The sequence below is a fragment of the Anomaloglossus baeobatrachus genome, chromosome 9 (genome assembly GCF_048569485.1).
Source record: "Anomaloglossus baeobatrachus isolate aAnoBae1 chromosome 9, aAnoBae1.hap1, whole genome shotgun sequence".
NCBI classification, from domain to species: domain Eukaryota; kingdom Metazoa; phylum Chordata; class Amphibia; order Anura; family Aromobatidae; genus Anomaloglossus; species Anomaloglossus baeobatrachus.
The window spans coordinates 21,521,631-21,548,272 of NC_134361.1; the positions used below are offsets into that span (position 1 = coordinate 21,521,631).

Consider the following 26,642-nt stretch of genomic DNA (forward strand, 5'->3'; position numbering starts at 1 on the left):
TGGGCTCTTATATAAAGCATGTTAGAATACTGTATATAAGAGCCCACTGGTGGTGGCCGCAGCTTATAGGCCCCAAATCTGGTGACAAGTTCCCTTTAAGTGCCACGCTCCTGTACAGATGTTAGTTCAGGCAGCCATCGGCTTCCATATGAGGAGATCACAGGGAGCCAATGAGTTGCTATGACATCCGGGGATTAGGTGAACATCCCTGTGCCCATCGTGTGATCTCCTGTGACTTCCGGCCTGTAGCTGGGTGGCAGAGAAGGCAGTTAGTTTTACTATACAGTGTGTCCACCCATATCCTGTATACCACCATTAACTTGAGAACTGCAGCAGCTATAGGCATAGACGTGGTGTCTAGGTATAGTAAAGTAGCCATGCGCTACGCAATGAAACCACCTATAGCGCCACCTGGTGGAAAACAACGGAGTTAGCATTTTTATCTTAAAAACGGAACGAGAGAGAGAAGAAAAGTGAATTAAAAAATTGTAGGGCATCATCTATTCAATACGAATAGACACCTTGCATACAGAAATGCTATGATATGAAACTTATGACCCACCCGAAACATTGAATGCTGGTCACGCATATGGGGCTCATTTAACTTTGATGCTCAAAGTGGCCCCCGTCAGCTGCAATGCACATCTGGCCTCTGGACAGCATACTGTATCTTGCTGCATGTTGTGCAATATGGTAGGTGTCACGATCGGGGGGTAACAAGCGGGAGTCACACCCCTCCTTTTATACCTCCCGACCGACAGACAGACAGAGCACGTGACGCGCTCTCTAGCGCCCCTCTTAGTCAGGCCAATTATGGAATTGCCCAACAATAAGCAAGGAGGCCGCTATTCTACTGTACCGATGCTTGAAGGGCTCCCGGTGAGAGTAGGGTATATATTCCCCCGACCTCCGCGGACGGAATATATAAAAACCTCCCCGAATCTCACTGGCCGCCCCACAATGATCCTTGGCACAAACTCGCTGCCACCAACTGATTTACGGTAACTATTAACCGAACACACAGAGGTGGGATTCAAGATCGAGATAACAGAACAGCCCAAGATTAATTATATAATTTAATCGGCCTAAGCCACACTAGAAACTACAATATATACAATAGGGAATCTACAGAATATACAGTTAGGTCAGAGTACATTTACAGGCAAGGTATGGATTACAAACAGGCATACAATTCAAGCAGTTACCTTGTGCGTCTGGCCACAGGGGGGCGCTGTGAGACCAGGTATCCAGGAACTTTCCCACAGGTGTATCCACACGCGACCCCCGGCAAAAGAACAGCTAGAAAATGGCTGCACTGAAGTTATCAACTGGCTAGAATTTGGGCACCCTCCCCTTTTGGTGACTTCACAGGGTAGTACTGCCCCACCCCCTGCCTCGAGTCAAAACTAGTATCCAAAGTGATTATTAATCATAACTTTGCCTGGGAACGTCGTAGGCGAACGTCGTAGGCTGACGCCAATGCTCTCATTTTGACAGTTATGATTTTAGCTTCAAAATGGTAGGACGCATGGCTGGTCTGCTGGTTCCCCACTGGCCTATATCACGTTTGGGGTATTTCCCAAGGCCCCACTTCCATATAAAATATGTGCTAGCATTGTCCGCATGCTGAGACACCATTTTTATGCTTGCCATATTTCTACGAAGCACGGCTCACGAAATATTAACCATATTCTACTGGAGCCTGGCTGTCTGGATACTTCCAAGCTTGCTAAGTAGATACAAACTTCCACCACAGCGTCACGGAGGGGGATCTTCCGGGGTCTTTTGTTCACAGCTCAGCTAATCTCCATATCATAGGAGATTGCCTCTGGCTGTGTACGTGGATTGACACCTTTCCAGATGTTGGGCATCTGAGAAGGATCTCTGTGTGAGAAGGGAGGGGGGTGACATCAAGAGAGCTGACTGACATGACTGAATATCATAATTTATCGTCATATCTCCGGATTCCCCTCACAGTAGGTGACACGTTTGCACAAGCATCTGTGATACGTTGACGTAGGTCCTGCAATGTTGGTGGAGGGGTCGCATACACCTGCTGTTTTGATGTGACCTCACAGAAAGAAGTTCAATGGGGTCAGGTCAGGTGAGCGTGGAGGCCACTCCACACAGCCACCATACCCAATGACTTGTAGGAAGGTCTCCATGAGGTATCGCTTCACGTCCGCAGCCTTGTGAGTTTTACACGTTCTAATCATAGCATTTCTGTATGCAAGGAGTCGATTCGTATTGAATTGATGATGCCCTACAACTTTTGTAATTCACTGTTTTTCTCTATCTCGTTCTGTTTTCGAGATAAAAATGCTAACTCCGTTGTTTTCCACCAGGTGGCGCTATAGGTGGTTTCATTGCGTAGCGCATGGCTACTTTACTATACCTAGACACCACTTCTATGCCTATAGCTGCCGCCGTTCTCAGGCTAATGGCGGTGGACAGGATATGGGTGGACACACTGTATACAGGAATACTGTGGAATAGCTGTACAGTGTAGAAGTGATCAGACCCTCTCAGGTTCAAGACAAGTCCCCTAGGGAGACTAACAAGAAAAAAATATATATAGAAAAAAAAAATATCATCCCCTTTACCCTAGTAAATTATAAAGTGTTATAATAAAAAAAAAAAAAAAACATACTTGGTATCACTGTGTCACAAAAGTCAGATCTATGTAAATCTAAAATTAATAAACCCGATCTGTAAAAACTATAAAAAAAGAAAAAAATCAATTGCCAGAATTGTGGGTTTTTTTGATGACTAAAATTAAAGAATATGTCGCGGGCGGGGAGGAGGGTGTCAGCACACCGCGCTCACCTCCTTCTGCTCGGGTCCGGCGGCTGCCGCTGCTCAGTGGTGGCTCGAGCTGTGGGCCGGATCCCGGGGGCTTCCTCGAGCGACACTCCTCGCCCGTGAGTGAAAGGGGGGTTGTTGGGTGTTGGGATAATGTCCGTGACGCCACCCACGGTTGTGGTGATGTGTAGCACCACCGCTGCTCGATGCGGGGATCCCGGGGATGGTGAAGGGGAGCAGCTAGGTGTTGTGTTGCCCCTCCGTGGGTAGGGGTTGGTGATCCCGGGGCCCGGTGATGGCTTGGGAGGTGCAGGGCCTGGTGGGCGCAGGGACGCGGGGGCAGCGCTGTGCCTTGCGGCACTGTGGTACTCACTCAGCCTGAGACTTGGACACAGTTTGTACGGTAAACCAAACGGCTGGTAGGACGGTCCCACAGACGGCTGCTTTGCTTTTCCCGGTAGGTGACGGTGATGTCCCTTTTCCTTGCACCTGTATGTACGGTTGGTTGCGATGGGTCCCCACCGGTAACCCGCTCCCCGGCTTCAAGCTGGGCCGGAGGAGCACTACACTTTGCCCGCAGGCGCTGGCCCTCGGAGACTGGTGCCTTGGCGGTGGCGGTGTCTCCGTTGTACGGGTTGGGCTGTTGCCTTCTGTCGGGTCTTGGTTGTTGGGAGAGCTACGTCCCCGTCACTGACGGATTCGGCAAATTTGGCGACTCCTAGCCTTGCCGGGGTCCGAGAGGCCCCTGCCCTGGTGCTGACTGTCCTTCAGAACACTGCTCCAGACCACCGGGCACACAGCCAACGGGGTCCTTCCAGGAACTTCCGAACTGTCCCACTCCGGACAGTCACCGCCGTCGCTGACCTTGCTGTTCTGGCCCTACACAAAGCTGGACCCTTCAGGCTTCTCCTTCTCTCTCCGTCACCACTCTTGCTTTCCTCCTTTGCCACTTTCCTTTCTTAACTTTCACTTTGTTGTTGACACTTGCCCTGCCCGGGCTAATCTGTTGACACAAGCTCGCCCTGAGCTAATCTGCCTGCTACTTCCTGCCTCCAGAGCTGTGATCTCCTTGGTGGGCGGAGCCAACCGCCTGGCCCACCCCCTGGTGTGACTCACCAGCCTCTGAAGGAAGGCAACAAGGATTTGTGGTTCAGCTTAGGTGTGCCTACCTGGGATGTGGGGTGTGGTGTTGTGTGACCTGTGTCCCCTGGCTTGCCCAGGGCGACACATTCCCCCTTAGCAAAACGCAGACCGTCCGCGAGCTGCCGTCCTACACCGGTTTTATTTTCTGTAAAAGGGGTAACATGGTTAAACATAAACAAGCATTTTTAATCAATCATCCCAAGACGGGAGGCACATTTACTTTAAACGTTTCAACGGTGTACGGTTACGGTTTCCGCTCTCTCCCACCCAAGTAACCTGGCCCTGATGCTGCCCCTAAAGCCCAGGCAGCACCCCTTGACCCACAGTCCAGCACACGGTACCCGAGCGGGATCTGTCCTTGCCCTCCAGAGGGTAGCCACCGGTTCCTTTGGTGGCGGGGCCCTAGCCTGCTCTGCTCAGGGCCCTCCCTCCAACCTGCCTCTCCGGAGGCGGCCTGCGGAAAACGGTAACGGTACCCAACATATTTACACGCCACTTAACGTTTGTGGTTGCCCTGCAAGTTCACGGGCTTGTCCATGGATAGTTCCCATGCATATTAAACGGTCCCCACGGGGACAACGGTGCCGGCTCCTGCCAGTTGCTAATCACAGTAAATCAGGTAACTTTTTCGGTAATTTTCATTTTCCTTATCATTCTTGCCAAACTTTTAAACAAACAACCATCAGGTGGTCCCAACGGGGACTGGACAACGGTGCTCCGCTGCCCTACTCAGTATCTTCGTCCTCCTCACCCGGCTCGGGGTGAAAGGACATGGGCACCAGCCCCTCCAGTGCATAGCAAGCACGGCGTGGAAGGGCCGCCCGATACCCGTTGTTCCCGGTTTGGGGACATAGGCGGCTTCCATGCCAGGCAGGGCAACGACCTCCTCCTCTTCCTCCGACACAGGCTCAGTGTCAGGACCGGAGTCGCTATCTTCTGCCCCTGCCGCAGTCACAGAGGGGTGCACGTCCGACGAGCCGGGCTCGGTGCCGCGCGCGAGCGAGTGGGACGGAGGTAACACAGGAGCCAGGGGCAGACCGGGTCCCTCAGCCGCAGCGGCCGGTCCCTCGGGGACACAGGGGCGTGGGTCATTCTCCTGCTCCTCCATCACGGCCTCCACTCCATACACTCGCGCCACAGCAACCAGGGCCTCCACCTCCGCGGCCCACTGCTCCATCAGCCCGTCGATCCGACTCTGGTAGTGACGGCAGATCCCCACCGCCCGGGCCCTCAGCCAGGCCGCTGTTCCAGACACCCACTCGGTAGTCTCCGCAGAGCTAGGTGGAGCGGACATTTTCCGTTAGGATCGGCAGACCGGGGGTCTCAGGGTGTTGGCTTGCACCGCCACACTTACATGCGTCCAGCCGCCATCGCGTCCCCCTTAGCTCTTTCCGGCCCCTCCTCTTTCGGGGCGGGGTCTTGGCCTTCGCGCCTCTACTGCTCGAGAAGACGCTCGAGCGGGAACTTTTCGCGCCAAAGATGGCGGCTTCTGCAATTTTTCTGCCGGATACCTCCGGCGGTAACAAGGCGCACCTCTACCAAACGGCAGAGCGGTAAGATCCTCTTCGTGACGCCAAGTTGTCGCGGGCGGGGAGGAGGGTGTCAGCACACCGCGCTCACCTCCTTCTGCTCGGGTCCGGCGGCTGCCGCTGCTCAGTGGTGGCTCGAGCTGTGGGCCGGATCCCGGGGGCTTCCTCGAGCGACACTCCTCGCCCGTGAGTGAAAGGGGGGTTGTTGGGTGTTGGGATAATGTCCGTGACGCCACCCACGGTTGTGGTGATGTGTAGCACCACCGCTGCTCGATGCGGGGATCCCGGGGATGGTGAAGGGGAGCAGCTAGGTGTTGTGTTGCCCCTCCGTGGGTAGGGGTTGGTGATCCCGGGGCCCGGTGATGGGAGGTGCAGGGCCTGGTGGGCGCAGGGACGCGGGGGCAGCGCTGTGCCTTGCGGCACTGTGGTACTCACTCAGCCTGAGACTTGGACACAGTTTGTACGGTAAACCAAACGGCTGGTAGGACGGTCCCACAGACGGCTGCTTTGCTTTTCCCGGTAGGTGACGGTGATGTCCCTTTTCCTTGCACCTGTATGTACGGTTGGTTGCGATGGGTCCCCACCGGTAACCCGCTCCCCGGCTTCAAGCTGGGCCGGAGGAGCACTACACTTTGCCCGCAGGCGCTGGCCCTCGGAGACTGGTGCCTTGGCGGTGGCGGTGTCTCCGTTGTACGGGTTGGGCTGTTGCCTTCTGTCGGGTCTTGGTTGTTGGGAGAGCTACGTCCCCGTCACTGACGGATTCGGCAAATTTGGCGACTCCTAGCCTTGCCGGGGTCCGAGAGGCCCCTGCCCTGGTGCTGACTGTCCTTCGGAACACTGCTCCAGACCACCGGGCACACAGCCAACGGGGTCCTTCCAGGAACTTCCGAACTGTCCCACTCCGGACAGTCACCGCCGTCGCTGACCTTGCTGTTCTGGCCCTACACAAAGCTGGACCCTTCAGGCTTCTCCTTCTCTCTCCGTCACCACTCTTGCTTTCCTCCTTTGCCACTTTCCTTTCTTAACTTTCACTTTGTTGTTGACACTTGCCCTGCCCGGGCTAATCTGTTGACACAAGCTCGCCCTGAGCTAATCTGCCTGCTACTTCCTGCCTCCAGAGCTGTGATCTCCTTGGTGGGCGGAGCCAACCGCCTGGCCCACCCCCTGGTGTGACTCACCAGCCTCTGAAGGAAGGCAACAAGGATTTGTGGTTCAGCTTAGGTGTGCCTACCTGGGATGTGGGGTGTGGTGTTGTGTGACCTGTGTCCCCTGGCTTGCCCAGGGCGACACAAATACATTAAGAAGCAATGAAAGCATCATATGTACCCAAAATAATAAATAAAAGCCCTGACAGCTGCACTGACCTCTGGGTCTTGAAAAATGGCGAAACCAGATTTTATTTTTTTTTTTTTTTTACAAATTTCTCAATTTTTTTTTCAGCACAAAAAAAAAATGCACGGTCCTTATTCTGTCAGCTGTAAAAATGCTATAAACATGCAGATATGGGGATAACATATTAGATATGGGGTAGTTGAATGCCGACCGGCGCCCGCACATTAAAGCCCACTGCCGGGAGGAGATTAACTATAATACTGTACTCTCGGTATTGTTCCGGTTTACAGTCATGGGGAGGGGTCGGTGCAGTCCTCGCTCTGTGTATCGAGGGCGCTGGCTGTATCCGCCCCCCGCAGTGACTGGCAGCTGCTCAGCATTAGGCAGACTCTGTCAGTGTGGGAGGCAGATACAGCCAGCGCTCTCCATACACAGAGCGAGGACTGCACCGACCCCTCCCCATGACTGTAAACTCGAATGCTGCTGGGAGGATTATAGTTCATTTTTTCCGTGCAGCAGCGGGGTTTAATGTGCAGCAGTCAGGCAGGTGCAGAATACTATTAACCTGCAGATTAACCTCATATCTATAAATTAATAGTGTTTTTACAGATGATAGGTATTATTTATCCACTACAGACACAGCAGCAACACCACAAATGAATAGACAAGAGCTAGAAACCCGGCACCTCCTGCCAGTGGCTGCACATCTCCCCCTCAATGCTGCTCCGAAATATATTACATGGGTTGAGCCTATAATGTATGGGCTGCTTCTAGTGTAGTGGGCGTGTCCGGCTTGGATGGTGGGCGTGGTGATGTTTCCTCCTGTCCACTTTAATCATGCGGGAAGGGGGATGGGGCTGATCTTTCGCAGCCAACACATGACTTACTGATCTCCTTTCTTCATCGTCTGCGCCCGGACTCTGAGCTGCTGAAGGTGGCGGGAAGAGGGGGTGTCACTGCAGCTCCAGCACTGCTCTGCTCACTCCTGACAAACAGCGCCCCCTGTGTCCTGTATCTGATGTCTATATAATCGCTTTCTGTGTCCCACAGACGGTCACTCTCTGCGGTATTATGAAACGGTGGTCTCCGCTCCAGGGTCCGGGCTGCCGGAGTATTCTGACGTCGGATACGTGGATGATCGGGAGATTGTGAATTATAACTCAGACACCGGCAGATACCGACCCAAGGTCCCGTGGATGGAGAAAGTAGAGGACGGATACTGGGAGAGACAGACACAGATCGGAAAACAGAATGAGGCTGTATCCAAACATAATGTGAGGACAGCGATGAGCCGCTTCAACCAGACCGGAGGTGAGAGACCAATGTACTGTATACAGGATACTAACAATACACTGTATATACTAAAATACACTGTTTATAGGGCCATATTCTATTTTATCAGTGAGGACACATTACTCCTATCAGTGAGGACACATTACACCTATCAGTGAGGAGACATTACTCCTATCAGTGAGGAGACATTACACCTATCAGTGAGGAGACATTACACCTATCAGTGAGGACACATTACACCTATCAGTGAGGAGACATTACTCCTATCAGTGAGGAGACATTACTCCTATCAGTGAGGAGACATTACACCTATCAGTGAGGAGACATTACTCCTATCAGTGAGGAGACATTACTCCTATCAGTGAGGAGACATTACACCTATCAGTGAGGAGACATTACACCTATCAGTGAGGACACATTACACCTATCAGTGAGGAGACATTACTCCTATCAGTGAGGAGACATTACACCTATCAGTGAGGACACATTACACCTATCAGTGAGGACACATTACACCTATCAGTGAGGAGACATTACTCCTATCAGTGAGGACACATTACACCTATCAGTGAGGACACATTACACCTATCAGTGAGGAGACATTACTCCTATCAGTGAGGAGACATTACTCCTATCAGTGAGGAGACATTACACCTATCAGTGAGGAGACATTACTCCTATCAGTGAGGAGACATTACACCTATCAGTGAGGAGACATTACTCCTATCAGTGAGGACACATTACACCTATCAGTGAGGAGACATTACTCCTATCAGTGAGGAGACATTACACCTATCAGTGAGGACACATTACACCTATCAGTGAGGACATATTACACCTATCAGTGAGGGCACATTACACCTATCAGTGAGGAGACATTACACCTATCAGTGAGGGCACATTACACCTATCAGTGAGGAGACATTACTCCTATCAGTGAGGAGACATTACACCTATCAGTGAGGAGACATTACTCCTATCAGTGAGGAGACATTACACCTATCAGTGAGGACACATTACACCTATCAGTGAGGAGACATTACACCTATCAGTGAGGAGACATTACTCCTATCAGTGAGGAGACATTACTCCTATCAGTGAGGAGACATTACTCCTATCAGTGAGGAGACATTACACCTATCAGTGAGGAGACATTACACCTATCAGTGAGGACACATTACACCTATCAGTGAGGAGACATTACACCTATCAGTGAGGAGACATTACTCCTATCAGTGAGGAGACATTACACCTATCAGTGAGGACACATTACACCTATCAGTGAGGACACATTACTCCTATCAGTGAGGAGACATTACACCTATCAGTGAGGAGACATTACTCCTATCAGTGAGGAGACATTACACCTATCAGTGAGGAGACATTACTCCTATCAGTGAGGAGACATTACTCCTATCAGTGAGGACACATTACACCTATCAGTGAGGAGACATTACTCCTATCAGTGAGGAGACATTACTCCTATCAGTGAGGACACATTACACCTATCAGTGAGGACACATTACTCCTATCAGTGAGGAGACATTACACCTATCAGTGAGGAGACATTACACCTATCAGTGAGGACACATTACTCCTATCAGTGAGGACACATTACACCTATCAGTGAGGAGACATTACACCTATCAGTGAGGAGACATTACTCCTATCAGTGAGGAGACATTACTCCTATCAGTGAGGACACATTACTCCTATCAGTGAGGAGACATTACACCTATCAGTGAGGAGACATTACTCCTATCAGTGAGGACACATTACTCCTATCAGTGAGGGCACATTACACCTATCAGTGAGGACACATTACTCCTATCAGTGAGGAGACATTACACCTATCAGTGAGGAGACATTACTCCTATCAGTGAGGAGACATTACTCCTATCAGTGAGGAGACATTACTCCTATCAGTGAGGAGACATTACTCCTATCAGTGAGGAGACATTACTCCTATCAGTGAGGAGACATTACTCCTATCAGTGAGGAGACATTACTCCTATCAGTGAGGAGACATTACACCTATCAGTGATTACACATTACACCTATCAGTGAGGAGACATTACTCCTATCAGTGAGGAGACATTACACCTATCAGTGAGGAGACATTACACCTATCAGTGAGGAGACATTACACCTATCAGTGATTACACATTACACCTATCAGTGAGGAGACATTACTCCTATCAGTGAGGAGACATTACTCCTATCAGTGAGGAGACATTACTCCTATCAGTGAGGAGACATTACACCTATCAGTGATTACACATTACACCTATCAGTGAGGAGACATTACTCCTATCAGTGAGGAGACATTACACCTATCAGTGAGGAGACATTACACCTATCAGTGAGGAGACATTACACCTATCAGTGAGGACACATTACACCTATCAGTGATTACACATTACACCTATCAGTGAGGACACATTACACCTATCAGTGAGGAGACATTACACCTATCAGTGAGGAGACATTACACCTATCAGTGAGGAGACATTACACCTATCAGTGAGGGCACATTACACCTATCAGTGAGGAGACATTACTCCTATCAGTGAGGAGACATTACTCCTATCAGTGAGGAGACATTACTCCTATCAGTGAGGACACATTACTCCTATCAGTGAGGGCACATTACTCCTATCAGTGAGGACACATTACTCCTATCAGTGAGGAGACATTACACCTATCAGTGAGGAGACATTACTCCTATCAGTGAGGAGACATTACTCCTATCAGTGAGGACACATTACTCCTATCAGTGAGGAGACATTACTCCTATCAGTGAGGGCACATTACTCCTATCAGTGAGGACACATTACTCCTATCAGTGAGGACACATTACTCCTATCAGTGAGGAGACATTACACCTATCAGTGAGGAGACATTACTCCTATCAGTGAGGAGACATTACTCCTATCAGTGAGGACACATTACTCCTATCAGTGAGGAGACATTACTCCTATCAGTGAGGACACATTACTCCTATCAGTGAGGGCACATTACTCCTATCAGTGAGGAGACATTACTCCTATCAGTGAGGAGACATTACTCCTATCAGTGAGGAGACATTACACCTATCAGTGAGGAGACATTACTCCTATCAGTGAGGAGACATTACACCTATCAGTGAGGAGACATTACACCTATCAGTGAGGAGACATTACTCCTATCAGTGAGGAGACATTACACCTATCAGTGAGGACACATTACTCCTATCAGTGAGGAGACATTACTCCTATCAGTGAGGAGACATTACTCCTATCAGTGAGGGCACATTACACCTATCAGTGAGGAGACATTACTCCTATCAGTGAGGACACATTACACCTATCAGTGAGGGCACATTACTCCTATCAGTGAGGACACATTACACCTATCAGTGAGGACACATTACTCCTATCAGTGAGGAGACATTACACCTATCAGTGAGGAGACATTACACCTATCAGTGAGGAGACATTACTCCTATCAGTGAGGAGACATTACACCTATCAGTGAGGAGACATTACTCCTATCAGTGAGGAGACATTACTCCTATCAGTGAGGGCACATTACACCTATCAGTGAGGAGACATTACTCCTATCAGTGAGGAGACATTACACCTATCAGTGAGGAGACATTACACCTATCAGTGAGGAGACATTACACCTATCAGTGAGGAGACATTACTCCTATCAGTGAGGAGACATTACACCTATCAGTGAGGAGACATTACACCTATCAGTGAGGGCACATTACACCTATCAGTGAGGGCACATTACACCTATCAGTGAGGAGACATTACTCCTATCAGTGAGGACACATTACACCTATCAGTGAGGGCACATTACTCCTATCAGTGAGGACACATTACACCTATCAGTGAGGACACATTACTCCTATCAGTGAGGAGACATTACACCTATCAGTGAGGGCACATTACACCTATCAGTGAGGAGACATTACTCCTATCAGTGAGGAGACATTACTCCTATCAGTGAGGGCACATTACACCTATCAGTGAGGAGACATTACTCCTATCAGTGAGGAGACATTACACCTATCAGTGAGGAGACATTACACCTATCAGTGAGGAGACATTACTCCTATCAGTGAGGAGACATTACACCTATCAGTGAGGGCACATTACACCTATCAGTGAGGAGACATTACTCCTATCAGTGAGGACACATTACACCTATCAGTGAGGGCACATTACTCCTATCAGTGAGGACACATTACACCTATCAGTGAGGACACATTACTCCTATCAGTGAGGACACATTACACCTATCAGTGAGGACACATTACTCCTATCAGTGAGGAGACATTACACCTATCAGTGAGGAGACATTACTCCTATCAGTGAGGAGACATTACTCCTATCAGTGAGGACACATTACACCTATCAGTGAGGAGACATTACTCCTATCAGTGAGGACACATTACACCTATCAGTGAGGACACATTACACCTATCAGTGAGGAGACATTACACCTATCAGTGAGGGCACATTACTCCTATCAGTGAGGACACATTACACCTATCAGTGAGGACACATTACTCCTATCAGTGAGGACACATTACACCTATCAGTGAGGACACATTACACCTATCAGTGAGGACACATTACACCTATCAGTGAGGACACATTACTCCTATCAGTGAGGACACATTACACCTATCAGTGAGGACACATTACTCCTATCAGTGAGGACACATTACACCTATCAGTGAGGAGACATTACACCTATCAGTGAGGGCACATTACTCCTATCAGTGAGGACACATTACACCTATCAGTGAGGACACATTACTCCTATCAGTGAGGGCACATTACTCCTATCAGTGAGGGCACATTACTCCTATCAGTGAGGGCACATTACTCCTATCAGTGAGGAGACATTACACCTATCAGTGAGGAGACATTACACCTATCAGTGAGGACACATTACTCCTATCAGTGAGGAGACATTACACCTATCAGTGAGGAGACATTACACCTATCAGTGAGGACACATTACACCTATCAGTGAGGGCACATTACACCTATCAGTGAGGAGACATTACACCTATCAGTGAGGAGACATTACACCTATCAGTGAGGAGACATTACTCCTATCAGTGAGGAGACATTACTCCTATCAGTGAGGAGACATTACACCTATCAGTGAGGAGACATTACTCCTATCAGTGAGGAGACATTACACCTATCAGTGAGGAGACATTACACCTATCAGTGAGGAGACATTACTCCTATCAGTGAGGAGACATTACACCTATCAGTGAGGAGACATTACACCTATCAGTGAGGAGACATTACACCTATCAGTGAGGAGACATTACTCCTATCAGTGAGGACACATTACTCCTATCAGTGAGGAGACATTACTCCTATCAGTGAGGAGACATTACACCTATCAGTGAGGACACATTACACCTATCAGTGAGGACACATTACACCTATCAGTGAGGACACATTACTCCTATCAGTGAGGACACATTACTCCTATCAGTGAGGACACATTACTCCTATCAGTGAGGAGACATTACTCCTATCAGTGAGGAGACATTACTCCTATCAGTGAGGAGACATTACACCTATCAGTGAGGACACATTACTCCTATCAGTGAGGACACATTACTCCTATCAGTGAGGAGACATTACTCCTATCAGTGAGGAGACATTACACCTATCAGTGAGGACACATTACACCTATCAGTGAGGACACATTACTCCTATCAGTGAGGAGACATTACACCTATCAGTGAGGACACATTACACCTATCAGTGAGGACACATTACACCTATCAGTGAGGAGACATTACACCTATCAGTGAGGACACATTACACCTATCAGTGAGGAGACATTACTCCTATCAGTGAGGACACATTACACCTATCAGTGAGGAGACATTACACCTATCAGTGAGGACACATTACTCCTATCAGTGAGGACACATTACTCCTATCAGTGAGGACACATTACACCTATCAGTGAGGACACATTACACCTATCAGTGAGGAGACATTACACCTATCAGTGAGGGCACATTACACCTATCAGTGAGGAGACATTACTCCTATCAGTGAGGACACATTACACCTATCAGTGAGGACACATTACTCCTATCAGTGAGGACACATTACACCTATCAGTGAGGACACATTACTCCTATCAGTGAGGACACATTACACCTATCAGTGAGGAGACATTACTCCTATCAGTGAGGACACATTACTCCTATCAGTGAGGAGACATTACACCTATCAGTGAGGAGACATTACACCTATCAGTGAGGACACATTACTCCTATCAGTGAGGACACATTACACCTATCAGTGAGGAGACATTACACCTATCAGTGAGGACACATTACTCCTATCAGTGAGGACACATTACACCTATCAGTGAGGGCACATTACACCTATCAGTGAGGAGACATTACACCTATCAGTGAGGAGACATTACTCCTATCAGTGAGGACACATTACACCTATCAGTGAGGAGACATTACACCTATCAGTGAGGACACATTACACCTATCAGTGAGGACACATTACTCCTATCAGTGAGGACACATTACACCTATCAGTGAGGACACATTACTCCTATCAGTGAGGACACATTACTCCTATCAGTGAGGACACATTACTCCTATCAGTGAGGAGACATTACTCCTATCAGTGAGGAGACATTACTCCTATCAGTGAGGAGACATTACTCCTATCAGTGAGGACACATTACTCCTATCAGTGAGGAGACATTACACCTATCAGTGAGGAGACATTACACCTATCAGTGAGGACACATTACACCTATCAGTGAGGACACATTACACCTATCAGTGAGGAGACATTACTCCTATCAGTGAGGAGACATTACACCTATCAGTGAGGAGACATTACACCTATCAGTGAGGACACATTACACCTATCAGTGAGGAGACATTACACCTATCAGTGAGGACACATTACACCTATCAGTGAGGGCACATTACACCTATCAGTGAGGAGACATTACACCTATCAGTGAGGACACATTACACCTATCAGTGAGGAGACATTACTCCTATCAGTGAGGACACATTACTCCTATCAGTGAGGACACATTACACCTATCAGTGAGGACACATTACACCTATCAGTGAGGAGACATTACTCCTATCAGTGAGGAGACATTACTCCTATCAGTGAGGAGACATTACACCTATCAGTGAGGACACATTACACCTATCAGTGAGGACACATTACACCTATCAGTGAGGACACATTACACCTATCAGTGAGGAGACATTACTCCTATCAGTGAGGAGACATTACTCCTATCAGTGAGGAGACATTACTCCTATCAGTGAGGAGACATTACTCCTATCAGTGAGGTCACATTACACCTATCAGTGAGGAGACATTACTCCTATCAGTGAGGAGACATTACACCTATCAGTGAGGAGACATTACTCCTATCAGTGAGGAGACATTACTCCTATCAGTGAGGAGACATTACTCCTATCAGTGAGGAGACATTACACCTATCAGTGAGGAGACATTACTCCTATCAGTGAGGAGACATTACTCCTATCAGTGAGGAGACATTACTCCTATCAGTGAGGAGACATTACTCCTATCAGTGAGGAGACATTACTCCTATCAGTGAGGAGACATTACACCTATCAGTGAGGAGACATTACACCTATCAGTGAGGAGACATTACACCTATCAGTGAGGGCACATTACACCTATCAGTGAGGAGACATTACACCTATCAGTGAGGAGACATTACACCTATCAGTGAGGAGACATTACACCTATCAGTGAGGAGACATTACTCCTATCAGTGAGGAGACATTACACCTATCAGTGAGGGCACATTACATATATCAGTGAGGAGACATTACACCTATCAGTGAGGAGACATTACTCCTATCAGTGAGGGCACATTACACCTATCAGTGAGGAGACATTACACCTATCAGTGAGGAGACATTACTCCTATCAGTGAGGAGACATTACACCTATCAGTGAGGGCACATTACACCTATCAGTGAGGGCACATTACACCTATCAGTGAGGAGACATTACACCTATCAGTGAGGACACATTACTCCTATCAGTGAGGAGACATTACACCTATCAGTGAGGAGACATTACACCTATCAGTGAGGGCACATTACACCTATCAGTGAGGAGACATTACACCTATCAGTGAGGAGACATTACTCCTATCAGTGAGGAGACATTACACCTATCAGTGAGGGCACATTACACCTATCAGTGAGGGCACATTACACCTATCAGTGAGGAGACATTACACCTATCAGTGAGGAGACATTACTCCTATCAGTGAGGAGACATTACACCTATCAGTGAGGGCACATTACACCTATCAGTGAGGAGACATTACTCCTATCAGTGAGGACATATTACACCTATCAGTGAGGAGACATTACACCTATCAGCGAGGGCACATTACACCTATCAGTGAGGAGACATTACACCTATCAGTGAGGAGACATTACTCCTATCAGTGAGGAGACATTACACCTATCAGTGAGGGCACATTACACCTATCAGTGAGGAGACATTACACCTATCAGTGAGGAGACATTACACCTATCAGTGAGGGCACATTACACCTATCAGTGAGGACACATTACTCCTATCAGTGAGGAGACATTACACCTATCAGTGAGGGCACATTACACCTATCAGTGAGGAGACATTACACCTATCAGTGAGGAGACATTACTCCTATCAGTGAGGAGACATTACTCCTATCAGTGAGGAGACATTACTCCTATCAGTGAGGAGACATTACACCTATCAGTGAGGGCACATTACACCTATCAGTGAGGAGACATTACACCTATCAGTGAGGAGACATTACTCCTATCAGTGAGGACACATTACACCTATCAGTGAGGAGACATTACACCTATCAGTGAGGGCACATTACACCTATCAGTGAGGACACATTACTCCTATCAGTGAGGAGACATTACTCCTATCAGTGAGGAGACATTACACCTATCAGTGAGGAGACATTACTCCTATCAGTGAGGAGACATTACACCTATCAGTGAGGGCACATTACACCTATCAGTGAGGAGACATTACTCCTATCAGTGAGGACATATTACACCTATCAGCGAGGAGACATTACACCTATCAGCGAGGGCACATTACACCTATCAGTGAGGAGACATTACACCTATCAGTGAGGAGACATTACTCCTATCAGTGAGGAGACATTACTCCTATCAGTGAGGAGACATTACTCCTATCAGTGAGGGCACATTACACCTATCAGTGAGGAGACATTACACCTATCAGTGAGGAGACATTACACCTATCAGTGAGGGCACATTACACCTATCAGTGAGGGCACATTACACCTATCAGTGAGGAGACATTACTCCTATCAGTGAGGAGACATTACTCCTATCAGTGAGGAGACATTACACCTATCAGTGAGGAGACATTACTCCTATCAGTGAGGAGACATTACTCCTATCAGTGAGGAGACATTACACCTATCAGTGAGGAGACATTACTCCTATCAGTGAGGAGACATTACACCTATCAGTGAGGGCACATTACATATATCAGTGAGGGCACATTACACCTATCAGTGAGGAGACATTACTCCTATCAGTGAGGACATATTACACCTATCAGTGAGGAGACATTACACCTATCAGCGAGGGCACATTACACCTATCAGTGAGGAGACATTACACCTATCAGTGAGGAGACATTACTCCTATCAGTGAGGAGACATTACTCCTATCAGTGAGGAGACATTACTCCTATCAGTGAGGAGACATTACACCTATCAGTGAGGGCACATTACACCTATCAGTGAGGAGACATTACTCCTATCAGTGAGGACACATTACACCTATCAGTGAGGAGACATTACTCCTATCAGTGAGGAGACATTACACCTATCAGTGAGGGCACATTACACCTATCAGTGAGGAGACATTACACCTATCAGTGAGGAGACATTACTCCTATCAGTGAGGAGACATTACTCCTATCAGTGAGGACATATTACACCTATCAGTGAGGACACATTACACCTATCAGTGAGGAGACATTACACCTATCAGTGAGGAGACATTACTCCTATCAGCGAGGGCACATTACACCTATCAGTGAGGAGACATTACACCTATCAGTGAGGAGACATTACTCCTATCAGTGAGGAGACATTACACCTATCAGTGAGGGCACATTACACCTATCAGTGAGGAGACATTACACCTATCAGTGAGGAGACATTACACCTATCAGTGAGGGCACATTACACCTATCAGTGAGGACACATTACTCCTATCAGTGAGGAGACATTACACCTATCAGTGAGGGCACATTACACCTATCAGTGAGGAGACATTACACCTATCAGTGAGGAGACATTACTCCTATCAGTGAGGAGACATTACTCCTATCAGTGAGGAGACATTACACCTATCAGTGAGGAGACATTACTCCTATCAGTGAGGAGACATTACACCTATCAGTGAGGGCACATTACACCTATCAGTGAGGAGACATTACACCTATCAGTGAGGACACATTACTCCTATCAGTGAGGAGACATTACACCTATCAGTGAGGGCACATTACACCTATCAGTGAGGAGACATTACACCTATCAGTGAGGAGACATTACTCCTATCAGTGAGGACACATTACACCTATCAGTGAGGAGACATTACACCTATCAGTGAGGGCACATTACACCTATCAGTGAGGACACATTACTCCTATCAGTGAGGAGACATTACTCCTATCAGTGAGGAGACATTACACCTATCAGTGAGGAGACATTACTCCTATCAGTGAGGAGACATTACACCTATCAGTGAGGGCACATTACACCTATCAGTGAGGAGACATTACTCCTATCAGTGAGGACATATTACACCTATCAGCGAGGAGACATTACACCTATCAGCGAGGGCACATTACACCTATCAGTGAGGAGACATTACACCTATCAGTGAGGAGACATTACTCCTATCAGTGAGGAGACATTACTCCTATCAGTGAGGAGACATTACTCCTATCAGTGAGGGCACATTACACCTATCAGTGAGGAGACATTACACCTATCAGTGAGGAGACATTACACCTATCAGTGAGGGCACATTACACCTATCAGTGAGGGCACATTACACCTATCAGTGAGGAGACATTACTCCTATCAGTGAGGAGACATTACTCCTATCAGTGAGGAGACATTACACCTATCAGTGAGGAGACATTACTCCTATCAGTGAGGAGACATTACTCCTATCAGTGAGGAGACATTACACCTATCAGTGAGGAGACATTACTCCTATCAGTGAGGAGACATTACACCTATCAGTGAGGAGACATTACACCTATCAGCGAGGGCACATTACACCTATCAGTGAGGAGACATTACACCTATCAGTGAGGAGACATTACTCCTATCAGTGAGGAGACATTACTCCTATCAGTGAGGAGACATTACTCCTATCAGTGAGGAGACATTACACCTATCAGTGAGGGCACATTACACCTATCAGTGAGGAGACATTACTCCTATCAGTGAGGACACATTACACCTATCAGTGAGGAGACATTACTCCTATCAGTGAGGAGACATTACACCTATCAGTGAGGGCACATTACACCTATCAGTGAGGAGACATTACACCTATCAGTGAGGAGACATTACTCCTATCAGTGAGGAGACATTACTCCTATCAGTGAGGACACATTACACCTATCAGTGAGGACACATTACACCTATCAGTGAGGAGACATTACACCTATCAGTGAGGAGACATTACACCTATCAGTGAGGAGACATTACACCTATCAGTGAGGGCACATTACATATATCAGTGAGGAGACATTACACCTATCAGTGAGGGCACATTACTCCTATCAGTGAGGAGACATTACTCCTATCAGTGAGGAGACATTACTCCTATCAGTGAGGACACATTACTCCTATCAGTGAGGACATATTACACCTATCAGTGAGGACATATTACACCTATCAGTGAGGGCACATTACACCTATCAGTGAGGAGACATTACACCTATCAGTGAGGAGACATTACTCCTATCAGTGAGGAGACATTACACCTATCAGTGAGGGCACATTACATATATCAGTGAGGAGACATTACACCTATCAGTGAGGGCACATTACACCTATCAGTGAGGACATATTACACCTATCAGTGAGGAGACATTACACCTATCAGCGAGGGCACATTACATCTATCAGTGAGGACACATTACACCTATCAGTGAGGGCACATTTCTTCTAAGGTGCCCTCACTGATAGATGTAATGTCTCCTCACTGATAGGTGTAATGTCTCCTCACTGATAGGAGTAATGTCTCCTCACTGATAGGTGTAATATGTCCTCACTGATAGGAGTAATGTCTCCTCACTGATAGGAGTAATGTCTCCTCACTGATAGGAGTAATGTCTCCTCACTGATAGGAGTAATGTCTCCTCACTGATAGGAGTAATGTGTCCTCACTGATAGGAGTAATATCTCCTCACTGATAGGAGTAATGTCTCCTCACTGATAGGAGTAATGTCTCCTCACTGATAGGTGTAATGTGCCCTCACTGATAGGTGTAATGTCTCCTCACTGATAGGAGTAATGTCTCCTCACTGATAGGTGTAATATGTCCTCACTGATAGGAGTAATGTCTCCTCACTGATAGGTGTAATGTCTCCTCACTGATGGGTGTAATGTGCCCTCACTGATAGGTGTAATGTCTCCTCACTGATAGGTGTAATGTGCCCTCGCTGATAGGTGTAATGTCTCCTCACTGATAGGTGTAATGTCTCCTCACTGATAGGTGTAATGTCTCCTCACTGATAGGTGTAATGTGCCCTCACTGATAGGAGTAATGTGTCCTCACTGATAGGTGTAATGTGCCCTCACTGATAGGTGTAATGTGTCCTCACTGATAGGTGTAATTTCTCCTCACTGATAGGTGTAATGTCTCCTCACTGATAGGTGTAATGTGCCCTCACTGATAGGTGTAATGTCTCCTCACTGATAGGTGTAATGTCTCCTCACTGATAGGAGTAATGTCTCCTCACTGATAGGAGTAATGTCTCCTCACTGATAGGTGTAATGTGCCCTCACTGATAGGAGTAATGTGTCCTCACTGATAGGTGTAATGTGCCCTCACTATCAGTGAGGGCACATTACACCTATCAGTGAGGAGACATTACTCCTATCAGTGAGGAGACATTACACCTATCAGTGAGGGCACATTACACCTATCAGTGAGGAGACATTACACCTATCAGTGAGGAGACATTACACCTATCAGTGAGGAGACATTACACCTATCAGTGAGGAGAAATTACACCTATCAGTGAGGACACAATACTCCTATCAGTGAGGACACAATACTCCTTTCAGTGAGGACACATTACACCTATCAGTGAGGGCACATTACACCTATCAGTGAGGGCACATTACACCTATCAGTGAGGGCACCTTAGAAGAAATGTGCCCTCACTGATAGGTGTAATGTGTCCTCACTGATAGGAGTAATGTGTAATCACTGATAGGTGTAATGTCTCCTGGCTGATAGGTGTAATGTCTCCTCACTGATAGGTGTAATGTCTCCTCACTGATAGGTGTAATGTGTCCTCGCTGATAGGTGTAATGTCTCCTCGCTGATAGGTGTAATGTCTCCTCGCTGATAGGTGTAATGTCTCCTCGCTGATAGGTGTAATGTGCCCTCACTGATAGGTGTAATGTGCCCTCACTGATAGGTGTAATGTCTCCTCGCTGATAGGTGTAATGTGCCCTCGCTGATAGGTGTAATGTGCCCTCGCTGATAGGTGTAATGTCTCCTCACTGATAGGTGTAATATGTCCTCACTGATAGGTGTAATGTCTCCTCACTGATAGGTGTAATGTGCCCTCACTGATAGGTGTAATGTGTCCTCACTGATAGGTGTAATGTGTCCTCACTGATAGGTGTAATGTGTCCTCACTGATAGGAGTAATGTCTCCTCACTGATAGGAGTAATGTCTCCTCACTGATAGGAGTAATATCTCCTCACTGATAGGAGTAATGTCTCCTCACTGATAGGTGTAATGTGCCCTCACTGATAGGTGTAATGTCTCCTCACTGATAGGTGTAATATGTCCTCACTGATAGGAGTAATGTCTCCTCACTGATAGGTGTAATGTCTCCTCACTGATGGGTGTAATGTGCCCTCACTGATAGGTGTAATGTCTCCTCACTGATAGGTGTAATGTGTCCTCACATCAGTGAGGAGACATTACACCTATCAGTGAGGAGACATTACACCTATCAGTGAGGAGACATTACACCTATCAGTGAGGAGACATTACACCTATCAGTGAGGAGACATTACACCTATCAGTGAGGAGACATTACACCTATCAGCGAGGGCACATTACACCTATCAGTGAGGAGACATTACACCTATCAGTGAGGGCACATTACACCCATCAGTGAGGAGACATTACACCTATCAGTGAGGAGACATTACTCCTATCAGTGAGGACATATTACACCTATCAGTGAGGAGACATTACACCTATCAGTGAGGGCACATTACACCTATCAGTGAGGAGACATTACTCCTATCAGTGAGGAGATATTACTCCTATCAGTGAGGAGACATTACTCCTATCAGTGAGGAGACATTACTCCTATCAGTGAGGACACATTACACCTATCAGTGAGGACACATTACACCTATCAGTGAGGGCACATTACACCTATCAGTGAGGAGACATTACACCTATCAGTGAGGACATATTACACCTATCAGTGAGGAGACATTACACCTATCAGCGAGGGCACATTACACCTATCAGCGAGGGCACATTACACCTATCAGCGAGGAGACATTACACCTATCAGTGAGGGCACATTACACCTATCAGTGAGGGCACATTACACCTATCAGCGAGGAGACATTACACCTATCAGCGAGGAGACATTACACCTATCAGCGAGGAGACATTACACCTATCAGCGAGGACACATTACACCTATCAGTGAGGAGACATTACACCTATCAGTGAGGAGACATTACACCTATCAGCCAGGAGACATTACACCTATCAGTGATTACACATTACTCCTATCAGTGAGGACACATTACACCTATCAGTGAGGGCACATTTCTTCTAAGGTGCCCTCACTGATAGGTGTAATGTGCCCTCACTGATAGGTGTAATGTGCCCTCACTGATAGGAGTAATGTGCCCTCACTGATAGGTGTAATGTGCCCTCACTGATAGGAGTAACGTGTCCTCACTGATATCAGTGAGGGCACATTACACTTATCAGTGAGGGCACATTACACGTATCAGTGAGGGCACATTACTCCTATCAGTGAGGACACAATACTCCTATCAGTGAGGGCACATTACTCCTATCAGTGAGGGCACATTACTCCTATCAGTGAGGACACAATACTCCTTTCAGTGAGGACACATTACACCTATCAGTGAGGACACATTACACCTTTCAGTGAGGACACATTACTCCTATCAGTGAGGAGACATTACTCCTATCAGTGAGGAGACATTACTCCTATCAGTGAGGACATATTACACCTATCAGTGAGGAGACATTACACCTATCAGTGAGGACACATTACACCTATCAGTGAGGAGACATTACACCGATCAGTGAGGACACATTACACCTATCAGTGAGGACACATTACACCTATCAGTGAGGGCACATTACACCTATCAGTGAGGAGACCTTACACCTTTCAGTGAGGACACATTACACCTATCAGTGAGGAGACATTACACCTATCAGTGAGGACACATTACTCCTATCAGTGAGGACACATTACTCCTATCAGTGAGGACACATTACTCCTATCAGTGAGGAGACATTACACCTATCAGTGAGGAGACATTACACCTATCAGTGAGGAGACATTACTCCTATCAGTGAGGAGACATTACACCTATCAGTGAGGACACATTACACCTATCAGTGAGGAGACATTACACCTATCAGTGAGGACACATTACACCTATCAGTGAGGACACATTACACCTATCAGTGAGGGCACATTACACCTATCAGTGAGGAGACCTTACACCTTTCAGTGAGGACACATTACTCCTATCAGTGAGGAGACATTACACCTATCAGTGAGGAGACATTACACCTATCAGTGAGGAGACATTACACCTATCAGTGAGGAGACATTACACCTTTCAGTGAGGACACATTACTCCTATCAGTGAGGAGACATTACTCCTATCAGTGAGGAGACATTACTCCTATCAGTGAGGAGACATTACACCTATCAGTGAGGAGACATTACACCTATCAGTGAGGAGACATTACACCTATCAGTGAGGGCACATTACACCTATCAGTGAGGAGACATTACTCCTATCAGTGAGGAGACATTACTCCTATCAGTGAGGAGACATTACTCCTATCAGTGAGGAGACATTACTCCTATCAGTGAGGACACATTACTCCTATCAGTGAGGAGACATTACACCTATCAGTGAGGAGACATTACACCTATCAGTGAGGAGACATTACCCCTATCAGTGAGGGCACATTACTCCTATCAGTGAGGACACATTACACCTATCAGTGAGGACACATTACTCCTATCAGTGAGGACACATTACTCCTATCAGTGAGGACACATTACTCCTATCAGTGAGGACACATTACACCTATCAGTGAGGAGACATTACACCTATCAGTGAGGACACATTACACCTATCAGTGAGGAGACATTACACCTATCAGTGAGGACACATTACACCTATCAGTGAGGACACATTACACCTATCAGTGAGGACACATTACACCTATCAGTGAGGGCACATTACACCTATCAGTGAGGAGACATTACTCCTATCAGTGAGGGCACATTTCACCTATCAGTGAGGAGTAGTGATGAGCGAGTATGCTTGTTACTACTCGGTACTCGCACGAGTATCACTGTACTCGGGCTACTCGGCGGGTACCGAGTAATTTTGCAATACTCGTGCTTTACTCGTGGTCTTGATTTCTGCATGTTGGCGCTCTTTTGAGAGCCAGCCCTCATGCAGGGATTGGCTGGCAGACCACTGCAATGCCACAGCCCTGTTAGTTGTGGAATTGCAGTGATTGGCCGGCCTGCACAGCGTGACCGAGCCTTTATACCGGCCGGCGCGCTGTGCTCTGCACACAGCCATCTCATATTCCCTGCTTTCCACGCCCACAGGCGCCTATGATTGGTTGCAGTGAGACACGCCCCCACTCTGAGTGACAGGTGTCACACTGCACCCAATCACAGCAGCCGGTGGGCGTGTCTATACTGTGCAGTAAAATAAATAAATAAATAATTAAAAAAACCGGCGTGCGGTCCCCCCAATTTTAATACCAGCCAGATAAAGCCATACAGCTGAAGGCTGGTATTCTCAGGATGGGGAGCCCCACGTTATGGGGAGCCCCCCACCCTAACAATATCAGTCAGCAGCTGCCCAGAATTGCCGCATACATTATATGCGACAGTTCTGGGGCTGTACCCGGCTCTTCCCGATTTACCCTAGTGCGTTGGCAAATCGGGGTAATAAGGAGTTAATGGCAGCCCATAGCTGCCACTAAATCCTAGATTAATCATGTCAGGCGTCTCCCCGAGATACCTTCCATGATTAATCTGTAAATTACAGTTAAAAAACACACACACCCGAAAAATCCTTTATTAGAAATAAAAAACACTAACAAAGTCCCTCATTACCAATTTATTAACCCCGACAAACCCTCCATGTCCGGCGTACTCCACAGTCCTCCAGCGTCGCTTCCAGCTCTGCTGCATGGAAGTGACAGGAGCTGCAGAATACACCGCCGCTCCGGTCACCTCCACGCAGCTAATGAGATGAGTATAGCGATCAGCTGCTGTCAGTCAGGTAACTCCCGGCCACCGCTGGATGCAGCGGTGGCCGCGATTAACCTCAGTGACAGCTCAGCTGATCGCGCTACTCACCGCCGCTCCGGTCAGCTCTATGCACCAACTGAGGTGAGTATAGCGATCAGCTGCTGTCAGTCAGGTAACTCCCGGCCACCGCTGGATCCAGCGGTGGCCGCGATTAACCTCAGTGACAGCAGCTGATCGCGCTACTCACCTCAGTTGGTGCATAGAGCTGACCGGAGCGGCGGTGAGTAGCGCGATCAGCTGCTGTCACTGAGGTTAATCGCGGCCACCGCTGGATCCAGCGGTGGCCGGGAGTTACCTGACTGACAGCAGCTGATCGCTATACTCATCTCATTAGCTGCGTGGAGGTGACCGGAGCGGCGGTGTATTCTGCAGCTCCTGTCACTTCCATGCAGCAGAGCTGGACGCGACGCTGGAGGACTGTGGAGTACGCCGGACATGGAGGGTTTGTCGGGGTTAATAAATTGGTAATGAGGGACTTTGTTAGTGTTTTTTATTTCTAATAAAGGATTTTTCGGGTGTGTGTGTTTTTTAACTGTAATTTACAGATTAATCATGGAAGGAATC

General features: G+C 47.5%; 1 protein-coding gene across 2 annotated transcripts in view; it reads left to right on the forward strand.

The window, feature by feature from the left end:
• LOC142250912 (class I histocompatibility antigen, F10 alpha chain-like) overlaps positions 1-26,642 on the forward strand; it is a 129,566-nt gene that overhangs the window by 54,340 nt on the left and 48,584 nt on the right. The window contains exons 1-2 of one of the 2 annotated variants that reach the window (XM_075323240.1): positions 7,253-7,349; positions 7,857-8,117. In XM_075323240.1, the coding sequence (XP_075179355.1) occupies positions 7,268-7,349; positions 7,857-8,117 (343 nt within the window). In that variant the 5' untranslated portion in view covers positions 7,253-7,267. Of the gene's footprint in view, positions 1-7,252; positions 7,350-7,856; positions 8,118-26,642 lie in introns of those variants that run through there. The other variant, XM_075323241.1, reaches the window with a different exon arrangement.